Source organism: Setaria viridis, chromosome 3 (assembly GCF_005286985.2).
Source record: "Setaria viridis chromosome 3, Setaria_viridis_v4.0, whole genome shotgun sequence".
Lineage (NCBI taxonomy): Eukaryota > Viridiplantae > Streptophyta > Magnoliopsida > Poales > Poaceae > Setaria > Setaria viridis.
The window spans coordinates 20,017,772-20,030,996 of NC_048265.2; the positions used below are offsets into that span (position 1 = coordinate 20,017,772).

At 53.2% G+C, this 13,225-nt stretch overlaps 1 protein-coding gene across 1 annotated transcript; it reads right to left on the reverse strand.

The window, feature by feature from the left end:
• Positions 1–11,252: 11,252 nt before the first annotated feature.
• LOC117847422 (TRIBOA-glucoside O-methyltransferase BX7) lies at positions 11,253–13,225 on the reverse strand. The gene is made up of 2 exons (XM_034728629.2): positions 12,196–13,225; positions 11,253–12,076 (listed from the first exon to the last, which is right to left on the reverse strand). Exons 1-2 carry the CDS (start codon positions 13,027–13,029, stop codon positions 11,768–11,770), a joined length of 1,143 nt encoding a protein of 380 aa, XP_034584520.1. The 5' UTR covers positions 13,030–13,225; the 3' UTR covers positions 11,253–11,767.

The window sequence follows — 13,225 nt, forward strand, 5'->3', positions numbered from 1 at the left end:
AGTGCGTTGAGCGTCCCTTGTGGCAGGAGGAGTACCAACATGGTGTAAGTTTGTTGGCTGTCCATGACACTGTTGATCAGTACCGCGCGCCCCATTGGGTTGAGCAGGGAAGCTCTCATCCACTGAGATACCTATCAGCTCTGGCGATCAGTGGGGTGAACATAGAGAGGCAGAGTTTCTTGTTGGATAGTGGTAGCCCTAGGTATATTTGGGGGAAGCTGCCTATCTGACACCCAAGGAGACCTTGCAATGCCATGACCGTTGAGCTGGGAGTGTTCATCAGCACCATGGTGTTCATCAGTACCATCGGCTCTATTGCGTAGATGAAGTTTTTAGAGATTGCACGACCCATGATGAAACCTGTCTGGTCTAGGTCAATGAGCCGTGGAATTTGGTGATGCAACCTTGTCGTCAACATCCTGGCTATGATCTTGAGGGAGCAATTTTGTAGGCAGATAGGGCGGAAGTCCCCCAGCCTTGTGGCGGCGGCGTGCTTGGGTATCATCATGATGTATGAGCGGTTGAGCCGCTCAAGCTCAGCAGAGCCCACCTGGAAGGTCCAGGCAAGATTCATGACCGCTGACACAACCGTGGCCCATGCCACTGTGCAGAAGCCTAGTCCGAAGCCGTCCGATCCATGAGAGCTATTCCGGTTCATCGATCGGACCGTGGTGTGCACTTCTTGCTCAGTGAACAGCGTAATTAGGGGTGTTGTTTTCACCATTGCTAAATCCACATACAGGGCGGCAATGTTGATGGAGCTCGACACCATCGTCTTTGCGCCCAGGAGCCCCTGGAGGTGAGACGTTAGCGCGGCCATCTTGTCCTAGTGGGAGGAGACCACAACGCCGTCCACCTCCAGAGCTCGGATGTTGTTGCGACACAGGTGCTGGGTTGCCCACGCGTGGAAGAAGTGTGTGTTCGTGTCACCCTCGCAGATAGCACAGTGTTTCCCCCACTGCTTCCAGTAGGCCGCGCGTTCACACAGGGCCAGCGCTAGGCGGTCCTGGCAGTCGCGGTCCAAGAGCATTTCACCTGCAGAGAGAGTTCGCCCTTCCTCGAGCACATCAGAAAGGTAGATAACGAACTTGCAGTTGGAATGTAAGGAGGGTGGAGCGCGCTTACGCCAAGCCCAAACCTTGGACGCGCACCGGATTGCTTTGAGCGGGCCAGCAATGGCGGTAGCCGCACCGCGCGTCGAGTCTCCATGCCAGGTTGGGAGCACCGTGGGCAGGAAGTCTCCATGTTTGATTCAAGCATTCTCGAATCTGAAAAGGCTTGTCCTGGGGATAGTAGTGGTCATATGGAGCTGGATTGGCGTATGATCTGAGGTGAGTTTTGGCAGGGAGGAGAGGGAGGAGTTTGGGAAAGCTAGGCTCATAGGAACATTGTATAATACATGGTCGAGATGGGCAAGGGTGGGGGTGCTATAGTGGTTGGACCAAGTGAGGAGGCGGTCCAGGAGGGGGAGGTCGATGAGACCAAGCTTGTCAATGGAGGTGTTGAAGGCGGCACTGAGGGTGGAGTTTGTGGAACCGTTGCTATTGTCTTCCTTCCCACGCATGAGGTTGAAGTCTCCAGCTAGAACCTAGCTCCCGTGAATCTGGCCGGCGATTTCCTCCAGATCCTCCAGGAAGGAAAGGGAGTCTCGGTGGTCAGCAGGAGCATAGACATTAGTGACTGCAAAGTTGTAGTCAGAAGCTGTGGAGGATAGCATCGTTGTTAGAGTGTGTTGCTAGATGATGAAGGAGGTTAAGGTGAACGAGTTCGAGTCCTAGGCGTGACCATGCCGCCACGCACGTCCGCTGAGTCAACACACCGAAACTCATTGAGGGACATGGGGAGGAAAGCACGAGCTTTTAACTTGTCAGAGGCTCTGAGCTTCGTCTCCTGGAGATACACAATGTCAGCTCGAGCTGTAGTCAAAGTGTCACGAAAAGTTGTGCACTTGTCGTTATCACCAAGCCCTTGGACATTCCAAGAAAGGAGGAAGAAGGCAACAGTACTAGTGTTCTTGGTTCAAGAGCATCACCAAGGTACCTCCCATGGAACAGACCATAGGAGGGAGATAGCATCACATGGTGTAGGCACCAGCATCATACAAGTTCAGAGGAAAGACAACAACCCAAACACTAGAGAGACAACACACTAGGACAACAACATCTAACACAACCTGAGAACTAGGAAGCATAGCACCTCGAGGGTTTAAGGGTGGTGAAGACCAAGCGGCCTGAAGGCCAGCGAGCACACTACTGCTAACATAGTAAGGCAAAGCAGTCAGTGCGTGGACCTTCTTGAGTTCAGTCATTCCTGGCGGCGAGCACTGAGCTCAATTGCTGGGAGGTAGCATTGCCAATAGCCAGCACACTGTCCTAAGCTTGGGCAGTGGCATTCCCAAGCCCAACAACGTCTGCTAGCTTAACAAGATCCACTATCGCGATTGGTTTCTTGGTCTTCTTCATCAACTGCTTCTTGTTGACATGCGCTTGCATGGCCTTGGAACATTAGGCGAGACTGTTCTGCAGAGCTTTGAGCTGGGTTGCCTTCGCCGTGGCATCAACAAACCTGCCATCATCTTTTGCAGCAAGCCTGGCACTGTTTCTGGTCCCAAGCTTTGCCAGGAGCCCATCTGGTCCACCAGGGGGTGCCCGTGCGCGGCGAGGTGCCGGCGCAGCACCGGCGCCACTATCAGCATCAGTGTGTTCATACAGCAGGGCAGGGAGTGTGGGTGGCAGAGGTGGCGTAAGCGGGGTCTCAGCAGCGTGCTCTGGATCATGCCAGGTTAGCAGCAGGATGGGGTAGGCGCGGCAGGTGCTAGAGGCGGGAACAGGGATGTCAGGTAGGTGGATTAGAATTGGGAGAGTGGGCAAGCGAGGTATGGGGAAGTTGTTGATGAAACCATGGCATAGGATGGCAGCGCCAATGAAGGCGGCGGGATGTAGCGGCGGTGGCGGCTGTTGTGGCGTTGGCGGCAAGTGGCCCGACTCCTGATTCGGGCCAGGCCCAGGTGGAGGTGGCGTCGTAGGCCCAAAGAAGGGGATCTAGTCCCCAACTGCATCAAACTGCTGCTCGTGTGACCAGAAGGCGAGGCCACTCTGCCAGAGCACAATCCCATGCCCACTGGGATGATGAACGCCAACGTGGCTCGGGATGCGCGGGTGCTGGAGCTCGGTCACAAAGCGCATACAGGAGTGGTCAAAGCCAGGGAAGTAGAAGGGATCGATCTCCATGACATTGCCAATGCACTTGTAGATGTCACGCACCTTTTCTTCCTCCCAATGCTCCTTAGGGAAGTTCCAAACCGCTACATGAGCTAGTTAGGCCGGCTCACGGATGAAGCGATCATCTGTCTCCTCCACGCGCTCCAGCCGGATGGTGGTTCTATTGACGTGGATGGGCTGCACGAGCATACCTACCTCCCACGCCACAGCGGACCCGAAGTGTAGGAGGGCCAGCCCGCACGATGATAGGAGGATCTGGAAACGCAGCTGCGGTGCAGCAATGTTGAAGGTAGTGTAGATCAGCGGCGTCGGGTTTGCAGCTGCAGTAGGAGGCTCGATCTCCACAAAGGCGAAGTGCGCAGCATGTTCCCAGTTGCCTTCTACAACCCGGATCTCCAGGTAGTCTGGGCCGTCATCTGGCGCAGTGCTTTCATCAGACACTTCCTCATCGCCGGAGGTACCGTCTTCCTGGAGGTCATGGTCCTCGCTCGCCTTGTCTGACTCTACGAACACTCTATGGGGCGGTGCCACCTCCTGCTGGGGGGCAGCAGCCGCCTATGCCACCCTAGGTAGAGGGGATTGCGGGGATGGTGGTGACTGTCCAGCGGAGGGAGGGCTCGCCGCCGACCGCTCTTGGCGGCGTGGCGAGGCACCGCCGACCATCCTTATGTCGCGAGCCTTGGGGATACTGCAGACCCCATGAACAGGGGCAGCCTTGGTGCTACATTTCAAGACATTTTTTTCCATTATCCACCGGCTCGCGGAACAGGTCACCAAGGAAGTAGGGCCCCTCGTCTGCATTGACGATGACTAGTGGAGAAAGCTGCTGACCCACAGAGGGCCTGTTGCTGGAGGAGGTGAGCATACGGAGGGGGTTAAAGTCGGAGGTGAAAGGTGGGAGGTTAAGGGTGTGTTTGGTTTTAGAACGACGTGGGTCGGGTCGGAGCCAACCCACTTTTGTGGGTTGGAGTGAACCCAGCTCGTGTTTGGATGAAAAAGATGGAGAGGGATGAATTGAACCCAATCTTTAGTTTGGTTGAGGAGGTTGGGAGTGTTAAGATGGATGTTCTTTTAACACCGTTAGTTATGGGCCCCACCTATCAGCCGCGGGGCCCACCTATCAGCCTCTTCTTCCTTTTGCCCTCCCTTCCATCTTCCTTCCTCCTCTCTCCTCCCCGGCCATCGGCATGCCGGCCCCCGCCGGCGGCTCCCTGCACCGCCGGCCCCCACCTCCCCTGCGCCGCCTCCTCCTCGGACCGGCCACCCCTGCGCTACCCCTTCGCCGCCCCCGCTCCCCGCGCCGCCCCTTCGCCGCCCCCACTCTGCGCGCCGCGCCGGCCATCCTCCCTCTCCTGCGCTGGCCGCGCGCCGCTCATCCCTCCCTCCTCCTGCGCCGGCCGCCGGCCACTGCCCCTCCCTCCCTCTCCCCAGCCGGCCTCCGCACGCCGCCCCTGCCTCCGCCCGGCGACACCCCTGCCTCCACCCGTGCGCCGCCCCTGCCTCCACCCGCACGCCGCCCTGCTCCCCCGCCCGGCGACGCCAGCTCCTCCCCGCCACCACCGCCTCTTCCCCGCCCAGCGATGCCGGCTCCTCCCCGCGCACCGGCGGCGACCGAGGGAGGCGCGCGGGCGAGCACGAGACGGAGCCGCACGGCATCCATCTGGGTCCGCGCAGTCCGTCCATTTTGGAGGAATCCGCTCGACCCGAATCAAGTGGGAATATTCCCATCTGGGTTGAACCCGTTCCACATCATTTTTCAACCAAACGTGGGATGAAGGGGGTCGAACCCGTTCTGACCCAGTCCAACCCAGTAACCAAACACACCCTAAGTGGTGTAGGAGGTGGGGTTGGCGTGGTAGAGGGTGGCGGCGATGAGCGTGGGAGGAAGGGGATGGCGTTGAGAGGCACTCAGGAAGCAGGTAGGGGGATGGTGAGATAGCGGCGTGGGTGGGGTGTTTGCTCGTGCAGGAACGCCATTGGGCAGGCATATCCCCAGTGGTCGGAGCCGCGGCAGCAGATGGGATCGTGGCAGTCACGCACGGAGTGATCGCGAGCAAGGCAGCGGCAACAGCCCTGATGGTGGAGTGGGATGGGGTTTGGTCGGTGAAATGAAGGTGGGGGAGGGGGCGTGCAGGTGAAAGCGCGGCCTGCAGGTAAGGTTTGCTTGTGGGAGTGGCAGGAGCAGTGAACGCCGATGCGACATGGGCGGGGGCCCTTCCTGTCAATGCGTCGCACGTCATGCCGCGGCAGGGGAGCAAGCCAGGGCCTATGTGTAGAGTAAAGTTTGAATCCGAGCGGATCCGCTTCTGACGTCGCGCTCTGTGCAGGAGTGTCGAACTAGCGCCTGCAGGGGGGACATTCTCGAGCCATGCACATGTCCGATGCGGTAGCTGCCGGTTGTTGGGTGGCATTCGCTGCTTCTTCTTCCTTGAGTGCGGCTGCCATTGTTGCTGCTTGAGCTTCGGAGGAGTGCAGGCGGAAAAACTAGCGATGGAACTCAAGATGGCCATGTGTGATAAGGTAGTTAACAACGTTTTGGTTAGTGAGCCTAGCACGGAAACCCTCGTAGTAACGCAGCGCGCCCAGATGAAATTTGGGGGAGCCGTTAGATGGTAGGATAAAACAGAGGAGATGTAGGAAGGTGTGAAAGGGAGGGGTGATCCAGAGATGGGCACTGGGAGAAGATAGGAGGGCACCTAGGACAACGATGGCATGCAAGTTGTGAAGGAGCATGTCCTGCACGCGGGCTCCTAGCCTGGCATCTTCCTCGACGGCAGTGGTGGATGCGAACAGCAGTCTTGTGCGTGTCGTGGGGATGGCGGGAGCTATGGGGAAGGCGAGGTGTCTGTGTGGCGGTGCTAGCGCTAGGTGCGCCAGAGTCAGGGGTGCCCGTCTCGCGAGACGTGAGAGGCGCAACCCCCCCCCCCTCCCGGGGCATCTATATTGTCACCGCTTATCTACTGCCTTTTTTGCTTGTCAATTGGAGTTCATCTGTACGTAGAACCAATTAACACCTAGCATCTTAGCCTATTTAGAAATCGAATTTCTCATTTTTCACACTGTGGTTGCAGTGCAAACGTATAAAATGGAATGTATGCACTCTATAGATTATACTCGAGTTTGGGGAATTTAAGAATTTATGAGCTAGTTAAAATGTTGAACGAGAAAGAGGGCTAAATGAGCTGCATTTTTTTGTGCAGCCAGCAAGTGACGTGACCTAGTCACACCTTTCTCTCCGGCGCGACTATGCTCACCACGTCAACACCACGTTGCAGTTGATCTTTTTCCATCACACCATATCATATTGGTCTCACCATTGCATGTGGCGTGACTCAAATATTAGTCGCGCCGTGGAACTTGGCGTGATCAAAAGAGCTACTTCTTGGAAATATAGATTGGTGGGATTATTTCTAAAAAAATAAATTAAAATGAGTTAAAATAAAAAAATCAGTGACAATGAAAGACTTGGTTCATAGTTCACACAATTGACACTGCAACAAAGATGCTAATACAATGGATCTTAAAATGCCTCCGTAGAGATAAAAAAAAACTGCCTCAAAGGATTTACAGGACATCCTAAAAACGCTACAGTATTCAGTGAAGGGAAATGTGATAGAAGGCATTTTCAAAACAGGCCTCCAAAAGTCATGTGTAGTCATTTTTTTTAACACGGAGGCTTTTGGAGGTATTTTTTTGAACACCTTCTACACATTATATGGCGGTTTTCAAAGCACCTTAAAATATCTTTTTATGCACTTTTTTGAAATGCCTAGAAGATCTTTAAGAGGTGTTTTTAAATCAACAATGACATGCCATTTCAGCTTCGCACATTATATACATCTCAAGCGTATTGTTAATAGTTAAAAAAGTAGAGAAAACTTGAATTACTTCCTATCTCATGTAAATAAATAGCTAGTTAAATCATGTGTGTTTCAAAACAGGGGCTAATTACTTCCTATATATGTACTATGAATAAATGGCTAGCTACTAACTAGATGAGTTTACTTCATGTTTCAAAACAAGGGTTGGCTACTTCCTATATAATGTCCGGAGTTCATTAGTAACTTCTAATCTCATGTATACCAACGATTAGTTACTTAATCATTCACAGGAAAGGGTATACGTTCGTTACCAGAAGAATAGTACAATGGTAGTGACAAAAATTGCAGCTTCAAAACATGATGATGGGTTTACATCTTAAAAATCACTTCACAAAAGATTAATATGAACTAGCATGCTACGTAGAATCACACAGTATAACTAGCAAAAATATGTAGATCCAGACGTCCACAACAAATATAGTTAAAAGCATAGAAAAAAAACCGAGCCGGGTCACCAAGTTCGACTGGAAAACCACAAACCGGCGGTCTTCCCAGCTCGGTTCACCTAAAAGATCAGTCTATACAAAAAACGGTCCTGTCAGCATTCGGTCTATACATAAAACTGGTCCCGTTAGCATTTCTCTATACAAAAAACCGGTCCCGTTAGCATTCGATATATACATGAACCGATCCTGTTAGCATTTCTCGTGTAATGTATGGGCTACATTCGGCCCAACACAGCCCAATATGAGGCCAGAGTGGAAATCATATGGGAAAAAAAACAGTCATGTTAGCATTTTTCGTGCAATATATAGGCTACATTTGGCCCAATACAGCCTCGGTCCATACATAAAACCGATCCCGTTAGCATTTCTCTATACAAAAAACAGGTCCTGTTAGCATTCGATCTATACATAAACCGGTCCTGTTAGCATTTCTCCCAGATGAAAATCAAAAGAAAAATAAGAGGAACGAGAGTTCGAATTCGACTCTATGGTCTAGGTAGCGCCTGCAATGGCCATACTAGTCCTCAATCCACATGTGTACAAACGAAGTATACACAAAATGTAGGCATTATCGAACCGTGGTTCAACCAGGAAAAACTGGTCCGATCACTGAACCGGTTCGATAAGCGGTCCGGCTTTTCGTTCTATTAAAAGTCAAAATTTACAAAAAAAAACTAAAAACAACATAAATGTTGTGTTGGAATAAAACTAGTACATATCTAAAAAAAAAACTGTTAACAGTATAGGAAAGAGTCCTGGCTTGCTGTAACTAACCGCGCGCTTCGCGCGCCATAGCGCTCTCACGTTGCACGCCGTGCGCGTCTAGGTTGCCATGGAGCTCGCTCGCCCGCACAGCTCGCACACGTAGAGATAGGTTCTGACTCTTGATGTACATGTATAAATGCCGTTGTTATCAATTCAATCAGTGTGTTGAATCACATTCTGTTTCAAAAACATCATAAGTAGGATCTCCTCCGCATTCAACTTTAGTTCGGTGAATGTTACTGGTAGACAACTCGGTATTAGTCCCGGTTGGTAGGGTGAAAATCTTCCGAAAACCAATCCGGGATAACGCAATCGAGATAAAAGGGGGTGTCTTTTGTCCTGGGTCCTTGAATCGGGACTAAAGGGGCTGCCACGCCAGGCACGGGACATGCCCCCTTTTATCCCGGTTAGTAATACCAATCGGGATAAATGGTTTTGCAAAAAAAAATGCAAAAAAAAATAAATCCCCGGGGGTCCCAGGGAGGCTACCCACACGCCGCAAGTCACAAGTCACGCAATTTTCACGCGAAATATACGCGTGCGCACTAACTATACAGGGGATGCAATCCTTTTGTACTAAAGCTTGGGAGACCCTTTTATCCCGGTTTGCAATCCCGGTTGGTGTTTCCAACTGGAATAAAAGACCTCATTTTATCCCGGTTGGTATCGTGAGCTTCAGTCCCGGGTGGTAACACCAACCGGGATTAAAATGGTGACCTTTAGTCCTGGTTGGTCTTATCACCCAGGACTAAGAGGCCCCCTCACGGGTAGCTGATTTTTTCACCCGGGACTAAAGGGTCCCCACGGGTGGCTGATTTTTGACCTGGGACAAAAGGACGCTTCCGGTTGCAAATAACAACCGGGAGTAAAGCTCCGCGCACCCCTTTTCTCTCGGGCCTACATTAAATCGGGATTAAAAGAGGGCGCATCGAAAGTCAGTTCTCTACCAGTAAATGTGCTATTGTGATATCTGCTGACCCAATGAAATCTAACATGTATAGCTATCTTAAACAACAACAACACCTGCCTGCCTCTGGCAGTGTTAAGCAGCCCTAGACTAGTATATAACACATAAACGGCATGATTCATGTTATCTTGATGTGTGCATATCTAATGAAATATAACGTGTATATATAGATCTTAATGCACTAGTAGCACCTGCCTCTGCTAGTATCAGGCAAAACTCTAGACAAGTAGTCAACACATAAACAACATGCTCCGTGGATGGACTAGTAAAATCCAAATGAATAGGATCTGATAGCGAGAACAAAAAAAAATCGAGTGCAAAAACATCACATGATTTCGATCCGAGTAAGAGCACCAAGAAAAGCGTGAAGGGATCTGTACCTACCTCGATTTGTGACCTCACATCGCCTACTGCCTGAATCACGTGCACCTCATCGAAGGGGGTCCTGAGGCTATATTTGGATATCCTATCCTAAACTTTAGGATAGTGCTAAAATTTAGCACCCTCAAATAGAGGGTTAAAATTTAGTAACTTGGAGTGTTTGGATGGTGTGTTAAACTTAAGCACCTTAGTTTGCAAAAGACAATTATAGCCCTGCTTTTCCTCATCTCCTTTACCCCTCCTCACAGCCAGGGAGCTGCTTTCCCACCACCGTCCGATGGCGGCCACCACGCCGCCGCTGTAGGCTGAGGCGTCACCGTCGCCGTCGCCGCAGGCGGGGCTCCCGGCCCCGTCCGCCATCGCCGCGGCCAAGCGAGGACCGGCCGGCGCTGGGGGCGTGCTGATGGGGAAGTACGAGCTGGTCTCCGCCGTCGGCCGAGCGAGGATCGGCCGTCGTGGCCAAGCGACGACCAACCGCCACCGCTACTTCAAGCAGCTCGCCCGCGTCCTCGCCGCCGTAGGGTTTCCTCCGAGCTGCTGCGCCGCCACCCTTCCCTCCCGCCACCATCACCGCCGCCTCCCTCCCCGCTCCTCCCTCGCGCCCCCTCCAGATCAGCGCACCGCCAGGGGTTGGGGTTGGGCGCGGCGGGGCCAGGTGGCTTGAGCGGTAGCCACCGCGCGGAGAGGTAGCAACCACCTCCTTCTGCCTGCTGAGGGGCGCGGACCCAGGGTGGGCTCCGTGCCGGCGGAGAGGTCGAACGCCCAGCGCCCTCCATCGGGTGGCGGCGGCCATGGCCGCGGTGGTAGAGCGGCGTTGCACGCCGGCGGAGGAGGCAGGGCCGGCGGAGGCAGCGGGGCCAGGCGGAAGAGGCGGCGGCAGGGAGTAGAGAGGGGGGGCAACCAGGAAAAATGTGGGTTGGGACCACTTTTAGCACTATTAGCAGATTTTAGCACCCCTTTGATGTGCTTGATGTGCTAAAGAAAAGTGGGGTGCTAAACTTTAGCACACCTGTTTAGGAACTCAGTGTTAAAAGGGTGCTAAAAGTGGGGCCTATCCAAACATACCCTTAGCTACTACGTCGCAGGATGGCCTGGAGATGAGATTTGACCCACAGGGTAGTAGACAAGCATGCGTCCTCAGCTTGACGTAGCAATGCATGTCGCATCCCTCCATCCACCGCAGCATGTGGCCTCCCTCCGCTCGCCGCGCAACACCTCTTGCCGGAGATCCATGACGAGTGGCCTCCTTCCGCTCACCGCGTGACGCCTCCACCGCCCGCTGGCCGTCGCCTCTCCTCCCCTCGGAGAAAGCGGGAAATGGATTTTTCTCTCTCCTTGGCGCGAATCCAAAAATTCATATACGTTTTAACCCGTTGCTCGCATCCACTTGTTTCCGTTGATCGGTGGCTCCCGGTCCCGGGGAAGTTGAGTATTTGGCGCAGGGCGTTTGGTTGGGTCGTTTCCGCGGGCGCAGCCTGTGCGTCCAATCTGAAATGGACGGTGACGACCGAGGAGGGGGTCTCGGGATAAGGTTAAGGGGAGACCCCTCTACGTCTAAAACTTTGCCAGTCAATGCATAGGAGTGACAGAATTTAAATAATCACCCTTTTTGTTTATTGCACTGATCAAGGATGACTTAGAGCCTGTTTAGATACACACTCCTAAAAATTAAGACTCCACTTTAGGATATTTTTAGGACTTGTGCATCCAAACGTGGGTCCTAAAAGTGTACTCATAAACTTTAGGAGGGCTATTTTCATTAGAAGGGTCAAGGGGTCCTAATGAGTCCTTTTTCTCCTAGAAGTGATCCTCAAACTCCCCCTTTACCTCTGTTGCCCTCCCCAAGCATTTAATATGTGAACAGTGTAGGAGCATTTAGAGGAGTAATTGGGGGTAAAAAGGTCATTTTTCCTCTAACATCCTAAAGATTAGGATTCTATCCAAACAGCTCTCTCCTAAATTTTAGGACTACCAATTTCTAAATTAGTTTAGGACAATTCTAAACTTTAGAAATTTTTATCCAAACAGGTCCTTAATGTTGATATATCACCGGCCGAAAGGTATCGCTATAATAAAGTTATACGTCAACTTGTCAACCCTCTCTTATCATGGGTAGACCTCAATTATAGACTTAACACCGCGAATCCGTGTGATTTTGTAGTCACAAAATCCAGCTTCTAGGAAGATCCTTCTCCACTCATGCTCCTCCCGCTCGGCTCCGTTAAACGCAGCCATTATCTGAAGATCACACAGAACTTGAGCCTCCCTGCATATCGCGTCATCATCATTTGGCACAGACCCAATCACGGCGTCTATTATGATGACTTTCCCTCGCCCTTCTTTGCCACCTATTGCTTCCAAGCACCGTTGCATTATCTTGATGCAGTTAGCATCATCCCAGTCATGCAGAATCCACTGCAGCAGCAATTTTTTACAGACAAGCAGCAGACATCCCAGATATATGGATTAATGCATTTAAGTTACTATTCTTGAACGAAATAATTAGATGGCCATCTATGTAGTAAGACACATACCTTGAGCAGAAGTGCATCAGCCGATGGAATGTGTTCAAACATATCGCCGGCAAGGAAGCAGACTCCGTTGCCGGCGGGAGCCTCGGCGACGACATGAGGGAGGTCCATGACGGTGCACTGGATGTGCGGGAACGCCCCGGCGATGGCGGCCGCGGCCCTGCCCCGGCCCCCGCCGACGTCGACGAGCGACGTGAGGCCCCGGAAGACGGCGGGGCTCCCGCCGAGCACGGCGTGCATGACGAGCCGGGTGTCGGCGTCCATGGCGTCCTGGAAGGCGGCTCTGTACGCCGCGCTGGCCTGCAAGGTATCCCACAAGCCCTTGCCGTGCGCCACCTCGTAGAGCGACGTGGCGGCGGCGTCGTGGCGCCCCATCCACTCGTGCATCCTGAGCATCGGGGACACGAGGCCCTCCTGGACGAGGGGGTAGATGGCGGGGAACAGGCTGAAACACGAGGCGTCGTCGCCGCCGCTGAGAAGCAGGCGGGAGGTCGCGGTGAGGTGGTACGAAGAAACTGCTGCTGGATCATCAGCAGGGTCTTGGCGGAGCGAGAAGATGCGTGAGGCCGTGAGCGCGCGCATGAGCCGGCGCAGGAAGGGGAGGCTGGACGGAGGGAGGCCGGTGGCGGCAAGGAGGTCGTCTAGGGTGGCGGCGCCGCCGCAGCGTTGGATGGCGTCGGGGATGCGCAGGTCCAAGGCGCATTTGAGCGCCATGGACTTGACGTAGCCCAGGGCGTGGCTCCAGAGATGGAGGTGGGCTTGGAGCAGCTCCTCGGCGTCGGTGGCGTCGTGCCGCGCCTGCGGCTCCTGGTGATCTCCGGCACCCGGATGCGCCATGACGGGTGATCTTTGTTGCCTGGTGGTTCGCGTATATGTATAGGTCGGCCGCCCCTTGATTCCCTTCCGGTCGCATGAGCACTTTCACTTGCGTAGAACTTCCACAGACGCAGACACTCACATACACGTACGCACATTCGCTCCTATGAATACACCCACGCAACCTCACCCTAGGGGCGGATCCAGCCCAAAATGT